At 40.1% G+C, this 12,854-nt stretch overlaps 1 protein-coding gene across 2 annotated transcripts in view; it reads left to right on the forward strand.

The window, feature by feature from the left end:
* PPIL2 (peptidylprolyl isomerase like 2) overlaps positions 1–12,854 on the forward strand; it is a 74,668-nt gene that overhangs the window by 6,982 nt on the left and 54,832 nt on the right. For both annotated transcript variants that reach the window (XM_084539067.1, XM_084539066.1), the window contains exons 6-8: positions 9,350–9,401; positions 11,590–11,681; positions 12,242–12,331. In XM_084539067.1, the coding sequence (XP_084395193.1) occupies positions 9,350–9,401; positions 11,590–11,681; positions 12,242–12,331 (234 nt within the window). The remainder of the gene's footprint in view (positions 1–9,349; positions 9,402–11,589; positions 11,682–12,241; positions 12,332–12,854) is intronic.

Consider the following 12,854-nt stretch of genomic DNA (forward strand, 5'->3'; position numbering starts at 1 on the left):
ATGTATGAACATAGGCAGTGTCATTTTTTAATTTTTTTTTAATCATTTGTTTGAAGTAAGGTCAGTTACGTGATGCTTGCCTGAATATTTACAGGAACTTTCGAGAACAATAACTCTTTACCTTCAAAAGAGAAAAATTGCAACCAAATCTGTTATTTTACATTTTTGGGAAAGTCATTCTCAAATACATTCCTTAATATGTTTAGTAGCTGCTACTTCTCTCAGATGTTGGTGGCTATGGTTACTTAATTTTATTGTGAAAGGATGTTTTCTTTTCAATGTAATTAAGAGAATTTCAGTCAATCTCATGGAAATTGGTTGCCGGTCTTGAGGTAAGAGATGCTTGCTGACCAGATTAAAGGAGAGGATTCATTTGTTACCACTAAAGGTATTAATTCTAGTGTAAAAATGAACCAACAACCATACAGCACTTTTTTTATGCTCTAAAAACATCTTTGGCTGTCTAAATAAGGGAAATCCTGCCTGAAAAGGATGCAGAAAGTAGAGCAAAGGTGAAACTTCCGTAAAGTTAGTGTTTTTACCATTTACATATTTTGAAAACACAGATACAGAAAATAGACTGCACTAGTAATTGTTTCTCCACCCGAGAAATGAACATGGGAAAGAGGCCTTGGGTGTTTTTTCTTGCCTTACAATACAATGAAAACTGCACCACCATGTAAGAAACGTACGAAATAAGTCATCCTGCGTTGTAGGAACAGGTGTTAAAGCACAGGTTAAATTCCAGCCAAGGTTTTCTAATTTGCTACAAATTGCTCTGCACCTCTATCAGCTAATCAGTACAGAGCCAGTGAGTTTCAGGAGTGGATTCTTGTAAGTGGGTTGCATGAGCTTCACAGGCTGCTGAGTCAGAGGTGTTAAGATCAAGATCACAAACAACACTGTGGGACTGCTGGGGGAGTTGAGTGGAACAGGTTTCTGGCCTGAGCAGGGGAGAGACAAGTTCAAGTTTCATGTGACCTGTATTGGCCAAATCAACAGTGATAATGGCTTTTAACTCCAGTCATATGGCATGTGTGGTAATTTACTGTAGATTGCTGTTTTAATTGTGCTATTCCAGGTGTGTTTCCTGATAATGAGTGGCAGATAATGGATGTCACCACACAAGGGTCTGTGGTTTGAAGGTGACCTCTTTCATGCCGGCGTAGCAGTAGCTGTTGTTGAAATACATTGTCAGGAAAATGTAATAGCTGTAGTTAATGTTCAATGTGATGCACTTTCAGGGTGCTTGTCTGGACCTTGCTGCAAAGGGATGGCGATGCTATCTTAGGATTTTGATGGCATTTTGAAGACGGCATATAGCAGCAGGAGTCAGATTTCTCTTGTGGCTCTTAATTTTCTTCTCTTGAAAAATCTTCTTCTCTCTCACTGTTCCCAAAGAGAATATGCTTTTTCTGAGCGTTCTCATTCCTTTCTAGATAGAAAATATTGAGAGGAAAATGTTGGTAACCCTCCATAGGCAGGCTATCTCTCTGTCAGTTTTCCATATCTAGAGTGCTGGTGTCTAATGAAGACTAAAATAATTTGGCCAATGAAGGTATTTTCCATTACTTAGAAAAATTTAGGAGAATAACATATTCTTCTTTTTTATGCTTTTTCCCTCCAGACCTGAGCACAGTACCTGAGGACCTAGTAGTCTCTTGCATATTCTCCTTGGGACTTTGAAAATGAGCGGGCATTCAGGTGGATCAGTAACTTCAGGTCTCATTTGGCTGCAGCATAACTGCTATATAAATGACAATTTTAATTCTCTAGGAACGCTCGTCACATACATGTCAGAAGATCTCAGCACATATTCAGCTTTGAAATGCAAAGTACATTTCTCTTGTCTGATGCAGCTCAGGTCTTCAGATAATGCATAGGTGTAAATGACAATTGCTCCCCTTCTTTTTTCTTTACTTAAAATATTTTTCCTGTACATTTCAAATGCAGGAAGGAGAGGGTTTTTTTTTCTTGTTTGTTTGTAAGAAAAGTTTCAGTGTGTGGTGGGAATACAGTTTTGTTCTGAGTGAGTAATAGCTTATTACAGAGCAGAGAACAAAGCTTACAGAAATAAAACCAAGGGGAGCTTTGTTTTTGAAAAATGATTCAGACAAATCCAGCTTAGTTGGCTTTCATGTGTTGCAGAAAGAAGGGTGAAGTGATCAGCAACGTAAAATTGGAAGACTCTCTTAGGTCTTCACCTCTCTTGCAATCTGCTTTGCAAACTGCATGCTCTGTCTTGAACTAGTGTTTGCTTTTTCCTGCTGTGACTGCTGAGAGGTTCTTCTGACGGTTTTTCATCTGATAGATATCTTCTGTAAATTTGGGGTTTGACCAGCCTGTTCTCGTTTGTATTGATGCCAGAACTGTGCTTCTCCCTCTTAGTGTTTACAGCTGTGTATCTGTTGCAGTGGAATTTAATGCTTTCTTGACATTTTCTTGCTGAGACTTGTATTTTCCTGTCAGATGTTCTTCTTGCCTTGCTGTGGTTTAACCCGGCAGGCAGCTCAGCACCACACAGCCGCTCACTCGCTCCCCTCCTATCCACCCCAGTGCCTTGGGGAAGGCAGTGGGGGGGGGGGGGGGGAAGGTAAAACTTGTGGGCTGTGATAAAGACAGTTCAGTAGGACAGAAAAGGAAGGGGAAATAATAACAATAATAGAATATACAAAGTGAGTGATGCACCGTGCAGCTGCTTATCACCTGCCGACTGATGCCCAGTGGTCCCTGATCATCAGCAGCAGCAGTCCCCTGGCCAGCCCCTTGGTTTTATTGTCCTGCATGATGCCACATGGTTTGGGATGTCCGTTTGTCCACTTGGGGTCAGCTGTCCTGGTTCTGTCCCCTCCCAGCTTCTTGTGCACCCGCAGCTTCCTTGCTGGCAGGGCAGCAGGGGAAGCTGAACAGAGCTTGGCTCCATGTAAGCACTGCTCTGCAACAACTGAAACATAAGCATGTTATCAGCATTATTCTCACCCTAAATCCGAAACACAGCACCATACCAGCTACTAGGAGGAAAATTAACTCTATTGTAGCTGAAACCAGGACAGACTTTAAGTTCTCTGTACTCTAAATGGTCACAGTCATTCTCTGCATCTGTTTAGTTTCTCATCTTTGAACCTAGGTAATCTTACTCATACACAGGAAGTGCTGGGTGAATGCCTGGTACGGAGTTGGGAATATTTTCTAATCTTTTTCTGAAATACTTTGATAATACTTTGATATATTTCAGATGATAGTTTAAGGCAGAAAACATTTTCTCAGTAGGTGTTAAGACAGGAAGGGTGCTGTCAGAATATGATCATTTGTTGCAATTTTCTCTTTATAGCTTGGGTCATTTCAGAAGCAGGTACTTATTTACACATAAGAGTTAGACAGGATTAGCAGTGGTTTACCCTTTTCTTGTTTTTGTTTCCAGTTGGATGCTGTTGCCTGTATTTCTGTGGCCTATAGCGGTTTTACAGAAATGGATGGTTACAGCCTCCTCTCCTGATTCATTGAACAGCTCTCTCCAGGTGCATTTTTGTCTGTGGGGGTAGCAAACTGCCGAAATGCCTCTAATGCACTTCAAATGAGATGAACTCTTCCATATGCAGCAACTGAACTATGTCTTCTTACCGCATTTACTTCAGAAATTATTAGCTTTTAGTCAACAGTCTAAATGAGTTAATATTTGACTAGTGACCATAAATTTTCAAGGCCCCTGGATAGAAACATATTAGGACATGATTCCTGCCAGAGGAACAATCAGAAAGTCGTGTGTCATAACTGGAAATGGTCATAAAACACAGGAGGGTCAAGGGGATGAAGGTCCTGCTCAGGCAGATAACCAGAAAGATGACTCCTTTTTCTTTTTTGGGTTTTCTGAAACTTTCCCCCTCTCCTTCCTTGCTGCTGAACATGTGGATATCTGAGAGATACAAGTTTGGAAGAGGAACAGTGTTTTACAGGAGTGCATGCTGCACCACTACTAGTTGGCCTTTATCTGTCCAGAAAGGTGAATTTATTTTTCAGTTGCCTACATCTTTGGGAAACAGTGAGGGCACAGAAGATAAGATTTGCCCAGACTTACTGTTCAAGTGCTTTATCAAAAGGAGCAGTTTAAAACCCTCCAGTGTCATGAGTCACCAGCCAAGCTGCTGTGCTTCCTTCACACCTTGCTAATGGGGATTGTGGTGGCGGTAGGCAGTGTTTTATCCAGTAAGCCAGCTCTGGACACAGACAGATAAATGTGTCTAGCATTATTTCTAATGTATTATTTCCCTTACAGCAAAAATGTATTTACATCTAGGTTTTACGGACCGAACAGATGGTCTCTTTTTATTCTTTTCCTTGTTTTGGTGGAAGTGTGCACATTGGATGGGTTTTTGTGATTGTGACACTCGAAAAACTAGCAACTGTGAAACTTCAGCCTTAAGTGAGGTGCAGCATGAGGTTCCCATAGATCACTGCTTGCCTATTTTTCACTAAAATTGGAGACTAGATTTTCTATCCTTCTGCATAGTTTTATTTTCCATAAGCCATGTTGTATTTGGCTGCTTATCTCTGGACTGATAGACTTCTGGGCACATTAAGACTGCAGATTTAATCTTACACACGAAACAGCACATCTTTATCTCATGGTAATTTCTGCTAATGTGCTCTTTGATACAGCAACATTATTGCTGGTATCTGCGAGCCATGTGTGTTATTAAGCGTATCTGTATGGTTCTATGGACAAGGGTTTGGTGACCATATGGTGTCAGTTTAATTAAAATTTAAATATGGAAATTCAGTGATCTGGAAGTGGGTAACGAAGGATCCTTTATGTCCATTTCCATACCGGTTCAGTAGCAGGGTGAAAGCCACGGTTAAAGCAGCAGTTTCACACAAGAATGTGAATTGAGGGTATTTTCTTAGTACTTGGTAGGTGTTGTGCATGTGACAAATATACTTATGCTGTTGAACTGAACGTAGAAACCGTAGCTTGAACCAGAAGACTATTCTGTCTTTTTGGCCACAGACCCCAATTTTTCCATGAAACATTGAACTACATGAATGTAGTTTATCTAATTAAAGCAGTACTGCTGTTTCCCATCCCATGAAGTGTAGACTTGCTGAGAATTTCCAGTGACTTTTTGTCATCATTAAATCCATTTACAAGATCTGAAATAAATAAAAGTATACGTGGAGTTATTCAAATAATATTCAAACATTCAATTAATAATAACATATTTCTTGATGGTTTTATAGCAGGAAAAATTATATGAGGGCTTCTTGAAATGGGAAGTTGCATGCAGAGAGTAACAAGTGTCACCTCTAAAGGAATCAAAGAATTTAATACAAAATTAATCTGCTTGTGTGAAGTTAAATTTGGTACTTGGTAGGCAGCATTGTGTTTCAGTATTAGTATTTGGTTTGGCTTTTTTTTTTTCTATTTGAGTTAACTCCACATTGCTTGTTTTGGTGGGATGAGAACCACCCAGGTAGCCATGCCAGCACCGGATGATTTTGTCCTCGTGTTGTCAACAAGTTCAGGTGTGACACACTAATTTTTCCCTGGGATAGCTTCACTGGATTACTGTGTGTTCCTGCCAGAGGCCATTAGGAAGAGTGTCCAGTTCTGAAGTAATTAGGAACTCTGTTAAAGTTGACAGAGTGGTGAGGTCTGTATTTACTAAATACAACTCTTGCTGCACGTCACCAACTCTAACCATGTGCAGTTAGAGAATCAAATGAGCCCGTTTTGATTGTTTTTCAGGCTGGTGTGTATCCAACGGGGTCAGAGCCTCATTAACAAAAAAGAACATGCTGCCACAGACCGAAGGGACTCAGAGAGTGTAACTAATTGATGCACGAGGACTGTAGGTCATATCTTCATGAGAGACACAGCGATGACAAAGAATGATTTAATTCGAAACAATCGGCGTGCTTCATCTGCTAACTGCCACAGTGCCCCACTAACCTACGCTTCGTAATAACCTCTGCACTGGGTATCAGGAGAGGAGGCTGCCCTTTGGTATCCCGCAGGACCGAGCGGTGTCAGCTGACAGATGAGAGTGGGGCGGTGGGGCTTCTCGCCGCTGCCAGAAAGTAGGTCATGGCCAAAAGTAGCCTTGGCTGCCTTTGTGGAAGCGTGCCTGCGAGAGAGGAGTCAGCCGAGGAAAAAGCTCGCATGGGTTTTGGGTTTGTTTTGTAGCTCTTCCTTGCTGTGGAGCAGCTGGCGTTACATGCCGTTAAATGCGTCTGCTTTCCAGCATTCCTGCATAAAATATTTTTAGAAGCAAATATACAGCTCTTGTTTCTGGTTAGGGGAAGTGGCGCATGCTTGTGGCCTTTCTTTTTTATTATGAATTTAGAATTTTAATTAGATCAAGTGTTTTTTTAATAACTGTTGCTTTTTTCCTTCCTTTCTTCTCTGGAAATTGACTGAAACTGGATGAATGGGGAGGAAACTCGGGTCAGAAACAGTTCTGAACAGCAGTGTATTCAATATTCGAGCTCCCTCATGTTTTATTGCTAATATGGAATTCAGGAAAGCAAGTACTTTAACTCATTTAAGGGCTCATTCACTCCTGCTGTCTCTTCTCGTGAGGGCTGGTGCCTGTTTACGGTGTAATGGTCATTTCCATGGCAACAAACCCTGGCAGTGTTTAGGAAGCTTGGGCTTTTTTTTGATGGAGAATAAATAAAAGAAGATTCACCCACATGCGAGATAACCTTGTTTTCAAATGAAATAAAGAACTCGGGGTGGGGCAAGGGAGATAAGATAGAGATGTGTGTCTCATGTTCTTTCATAGTTTCCTCTGTGATGTGTGCACCTTTCAGAATCAGACCTGCTGGAAGTCCTGTCCTGCGGGCTGGGCTCCCCCTCCGAGTGTGCTTTGTGCAGAGTTGCCCAGTGCTGCTGCCTCTGTAGGCCATGGCAATCTCTTGTGGCAAATCAGAGCCTGGTTTTGCTGTTCTGGTGCTCCAAAGATCTCCTTTGACAAATCTCTTTCCTGTCTTTCCTTGCATTAGATGCGTTCATCAACTTCTCAAAATATTTCTGAGCTGTTGCCCTGATTAGATTTTTCACACGTTTTCTCATAGACAAGGCTCAGCCCGTTTCCATGCCTCTCCATAAATAGATTGCACAAACAACGTCCTTTATCAGTAGGAGGAAGTTCCCTCGTGATACAGGGGAGGGCTCAGGGGGTAGCTGTTGCCAGCTGAGCTGAAGCACGGTGCTGCTCAAGAGTTGACATGCCAAGGCCACTTCTCTAGTACGGGTTTGGTAGGAGGCTGGTCCAAGGCCATCAGCCTTTGATGTCCATGCAGCACTTCATCATATCAAGCTCTTATCCTGGAAAAAAAGAGTCCCGGCAGTGCATGTGTTTCAAGTCTTATATGAAAATTGCTATTTTTTTATTTACTGTTGACATGTAAGACTGTATAAGAGCTTGTCTTGGTGAGGAACAAATGCCAACACGGGGAGTTGATACAGCATGAGTAAGTGATGCTGAAAGCTAACCTTGTTCTCCATGATGGAGAGAGGTGACCTGAAATACTGTACGATTTCCCTGGGTACAGTGTAAGAGTCCAAGGACTTGGCAGCACCTCTATGACAGATGAAACAGTGTAGTGCAGCTTTTGCAGCCTTTAAAGTCTGTACAGGAGTTTAGTCTGTCTTTTCTGCTAAATTTCTGTCAATGTTTAAATCTGAGTCTTCAACCATGCTAAGCTGTTTCTTAGGAAACTGTTTCCATTTTTGTTTAAAGATGATCTGCTCATGTTTTTGGGATAGCTCAAGTGAGCCAGGAAGATCATTCAAAAGCCTTCCTTTAAATGATTGGTGTTTGCGGAGGTATTTCTGAAGAAGTTTTCTCTGGAACATAATTTTTGGGCTGTTGCACAACATGTGCACAGATGGATGCTGCCTTGTGTTAATAAGTTGTTTAGGTTGAACAGATCTGTCCAGGATCATATGTTCATTTTGGCAGCTCTACTATTCCCCTACTACTTCTTTGACAATTTTGTTCTAGTAAGAAGATAAATAAGTAAATGAATAAAGTTCTGCATTCCCTTAGTCATTTCAGACCCGCTGTTGCCTTTGCTGTCTTTCTTTGTAAGCCAGCAGTGTGCAGGTGATGCTTTTTTGGTGGTGATGGTTTTGTGGGGAGTCTGCTTCAGGAAAGCAGCAGTACCTAACTAAATATCCCCTAACCTGGCCTCTCCCTTTCCTTCTCCATCTTGTTCCTACTAGCCCTCATTACACTTCTTGCTAATAAAGTAGAGAGATGGTTACCTTTCTGGCAGCATATTAGCCTGCCAGTTGGCTAAAAACAATTTGAGAAGTGCCTTCCTGTAAACGAATGAGCCCAGCTGTCATAACATGTACTCTCTGAACCAAGAGTATGAATCTTGATTAGGCAGGAAAAAAACCCCACTGACTTGGTTTCCCGTGATTCTGTTATCACTGTTTGCTGTAACGATGGAGCTAGCAGCGACGGCCCCACGGCTGGCAGATCTCCGCTCATATCTGTTTATAAAGAGCTGTCTGGGTTATAAAAACCTCCCCGAGCTGCTCAGGTGTGTGTTTTGAGAAAAGAACTGATTGTTTCTTCTAAAGGGCCTGTGCAGTGTGTGCTTTTAACAATCAATTTGGCAGTGAATTGTTCTCTGCCAGCTGATACCATCAGCGGGGTTTTTTCCTGAGATCCCAACTCAGCTTTGAAGCTCGGGGCTGTCTCTGGGCCGGGTGCCTCTGGCAGGCTGCTGGGGGCACGGTGGGGTCAGGATGTGCCCTGCCACACCAGTCCTGTGCCCACATCGCCTCCTGACCCTATCGAATGACCGGCATGTGTTGGCCTGCCTCGGCATGTCACTGAAGGAGCAATATCATTTCGGGCATGTGAACGAGTTTCCTGATGTAAAAGTAAAATTGCAGTTATCTCGGAAAAGGTAGTGAGCTTGATTACCCAAATAACTTGCTGGCTCTGTGACCCTCATCAGAGATCTTCCCCACATTGTCTCATCTGATGAGTAGCGACAGGCTTTGCTGCCTTGCTTTTCATGCAGACTCCCTTTCAGTTTGTGCTAGGACAGTCGTGGGACCTCACGAGCTTATTCGGTTTGTTTAGCCCTGCGCTGTGTCAGACTGCAACACCCTAAATAAATCGTATCCCAGTTCTCAGGCTCTGTGAGCCTTGTTCTTGTGGGCTGTCCCTAACTTGAATTCCCAGGGTTCTGATGATTCAGACAACTTGCAATATATTATTAATAAATTATATACTATTAAAATGCTAGCGCTGATGTTACGGTTCCTTGTTATTTCCATGGTTAGGTTCTGTTGTCATTAATTTTTTTAATGCTTCATTTTCTTTAGAAACTAGATGCCAAATCACTTATAAAGTTGAATTTTGCTAAAAACAGTGAAGGTAAGTATGCTAATTTTCTGTTTTTCTTTCTTTTTTTTTTTTTTTTCTTAATGAGTGCTTTAATAAATTCTGGTTTTTCTTGCCAACAGTGAAGTTACATAATTTGTGTTCTTTGTCATGGCTTTTATTTTCTTGAGTAGATTAACTGCTTGCTGTGATCAACATTTTTAGCCCCATTTCTGTTTTTCCCTGTACTGGGGAACTGTAAATTATTTAGCATTTTTATTTATTTATTTTTTATTAATATAGCTACTACTGCAATAAGGTAGTATTTACTTTAAGGAAAAAATTCAGAAACAGACAAGTTACTTAATATGTTACAAGTTACAAATAATACGACATTATTTGCTGTTCACTTGGATTTGAGCAACTTTTTGTTTATAAAATGAATCATTTGTAAATGAACACATGGGATTTTATGAATAGTGGCACACAAGAAAGCAGCCTCGAGTTTTATTTCTGCAGGGTTAACAATATAAAACCTGCCATGAAAGAGAGGATGCTAGTAATAAAATAGAAGAGTACAGATGAATTTATCTTTTGCAAGGCAGGTAATGATCTCTTTGAAATGAGAGTGGCAAAGATTAGGTGGGAATAAAATTCTGGAATGTCTGTCTCCTTATCTTACCAGTCTATGGACTACAAGGTCTGTACTCTAGTTGATGGATTTCTTCTGCTTTCTGTATTCCATCTATCTCAAGAGCAGGATGTTAAAAAACAATCAGTAGTCACTGTGGCCAAGGTTTTTGAAAGATACTGTGATAATTGTGCTTTCCTTGAAGAAGTCCAGTTCATAATGCTGGGCAGGGTGACAGCAGCTATGCAGTCTTAGAATTCTTTTCCATACAAAGGCACGTGCTGTGTCACTAACTAATCGAGGGAAAATGCAGTAAAAGAGAGGCTAAAATATTGCATTTCTATCAGCCAGTTTTTCTTTAAATCTTAACATGTAGAACTGTTGCTATATACATAGAACCTTTCTGTTCATACCCATACAATAAAAAAGTCATCAGATCCTGCAGTTCCTTCCAATTAAGGATCCCTCCTTAATGGACTACCATTTATTCAGATCAGCAAGTGTAACCTCAGCCACTCTGCTTTTGCTAGAATTGAGAACGTGCTGATTTGCTCTTTTTTGTGCAACTGGATTGAGCCTCCACATTTCGTTAGTGTGTTTCTGCATCCATCATTTAGGCCATACCCCAATGCCACTTCTAGAAATTCCTTTCTAAACTTTCTCCTGAATTTCAGGTCCTTAAGAAAATGTCTTTCCTTTTCAACTGTAGTGATATCAACAGAAAACATCCTCATCCTTTACTTGCACCTCCACGTTGGTCAGAGTGCCTCCTCTGGCCAATGAGTTGCTTGGTAAATACTCTGTAGGTCCTTGCCTTTCCTGTCTTTGCAAGTGCTGTGAGCAATCTCTATTCTGGTTTCCCTGCTGTTTTTGATTTTCAGATGGTAATTAGGAAAAAAAGAACCAAACAGTCTCAACCTATTTCAAAATCTCACCCAAACCCCCAAGTCTAGCAAACTGATCAAGTATTAATAACCTTCTTCTAATTGCTTCTGCTGAGTTCATCCAGACATTTTTCTTTTTCCTCATACATTGGCTTCCATCAGTGTGCTTGTTGTTGACATGCTTAATATTTATGCTGACCCTCCTGGGGAAATTCACAGCTTGATTAGAGCAGAAGCTGCGTTCCTTATTGAATAACGTGTTCAGATTTAATGGCATTCTGCTTGCCACATTTGAATACAAAATGCTCTCCTCTCTTAAAAGTACAGCAGCTGCTGTGAACTTTTGTTGGATATAACCTAAATGTGTATACCTGTGAACAACACTGAAAATAGAGCACTGGGCACCCTAAGGTACAGGGCTCATGCTCTCAGTAGAGCTTTAATTGCAACAATAACAATTATATTGTGATACTTCATAGATACTAAGCATGTTGGACAAAGTTGTGTTGGGATATTAAGGGCAGTAGATTTCAAAAGTTCATTTTCACTGAAAAATGAAAGGCACTGAAAAATCAAAGCATAGTTAAAACACTATTAAAACACACAGAATTTACGCTTTATATCAAAAAGGAATGTCAATATCCTTCACAGAAATAACAGAAAATATCAATTTCAAACTAGTTGCAAGGGTTTCATGCTAAATTGAAGCTTTTTTCCTCTCCATCAGGTAAATACCACTGTCCCGTGCTGTTTACTGTATTCACCAATAACTCCCATATTGTGGCCATCAAGACAACTGGGAATGTGTTTGCCTATGAGGTAAGTTGTTTGTTGCATTTTGCAATTAGTATTTTATATTTGATGCATTTCATAGATGATCACAAAAAGCTTTAGAAAGGTAGGTAGGTTTCATTCTTGTTTTACAGCCAAGGAAATTAAGTACTAGGAGATGGACCAGCTTCACAAATTGTTGTCTGACTTGTGGTAACAGTGGGGGAGATGTTGACCCCTTGTTAAAGCTGTCTGTCTTATACCATCTGTAAAATACTTAACCTAGAATATTGCAAGTTTATGATGGTACTTTTATGATGAATTTGGTTAAAATCATGTGTATACCTAGGAAATTGAGATTGCAAGGTTCTTTTTTATTATTATTATTAAGTCAGAATGCAAAGCTGTTTAAATTTTGTAGGGATTAAATGGCTTTTCATCTGTTAAAGTATACAATGAAAACATTGCAGCTGCCATTTGAGAATTAATATGAAATTGTTTTCTTTCTCAATGGTCCTTTAAGGTTTGAGTGGTGTCATATATTTACTTGTAATATTTACACATTATAATTCAGTTTTTAATATCTGTATCTTTCACGTGGCCATTAGGCAGTTGAGCAGCTGAACATAAAACCAAAGAGCTACAAAGATCTCTTGACTGATGAGCCCTTCACTCGGCAAGACATTGTGACACTGCAGGTAAACTTTTCTCTCCATTACATGTCTCATACTACTTTTTTTTTTTTTTTTTCAGATAATGAAATGCTATTATGTCCAGTGTTACAGCATGAATATAGAATAAATGAACAGAGAAATGCTGCTCTGTATTTGTGGCTTGGAAAAGGGTAGAAAAAGAATTACTCTGTTTTCTTTGTTATCCAGATGAGCCACAAAGATGCCATATAACATAAAGCTTGACTAATCTCTACAGTGATTTCTGTGTGCCTTGTAGATAAGTAGACTGCTAAACTTTATAAAATGAAGAAAAAAATGGAGGGTGCACAAAAAGTCTGTGATACAATGTAAAAATGTGAATTTTAACAAATGTTTTTGCGGTTGCACACTGTTTCATTGTCTCTGAATACAAGAATATATAATATATTTTGGTTATATAAACATGCATAAGGTTGTGGAGTAGGATTTTTTTCTCCTAATCTTACCTGAAAAATTGTTGTGACACCACTGATTTACAGTGAGACTTAACAGAATTACATTAGGAAAA

The sequence above is a fragment of the Aythya ferina genome, assembly GCF_964211825.1.
Source record: "Aythya ferina genome assembly, chromosome: 17".
NCBI lineage: Eukaryota > Metazoa > Chordata > Aves > Anseriformes > Anatidae > Aythya > Aythya ferina.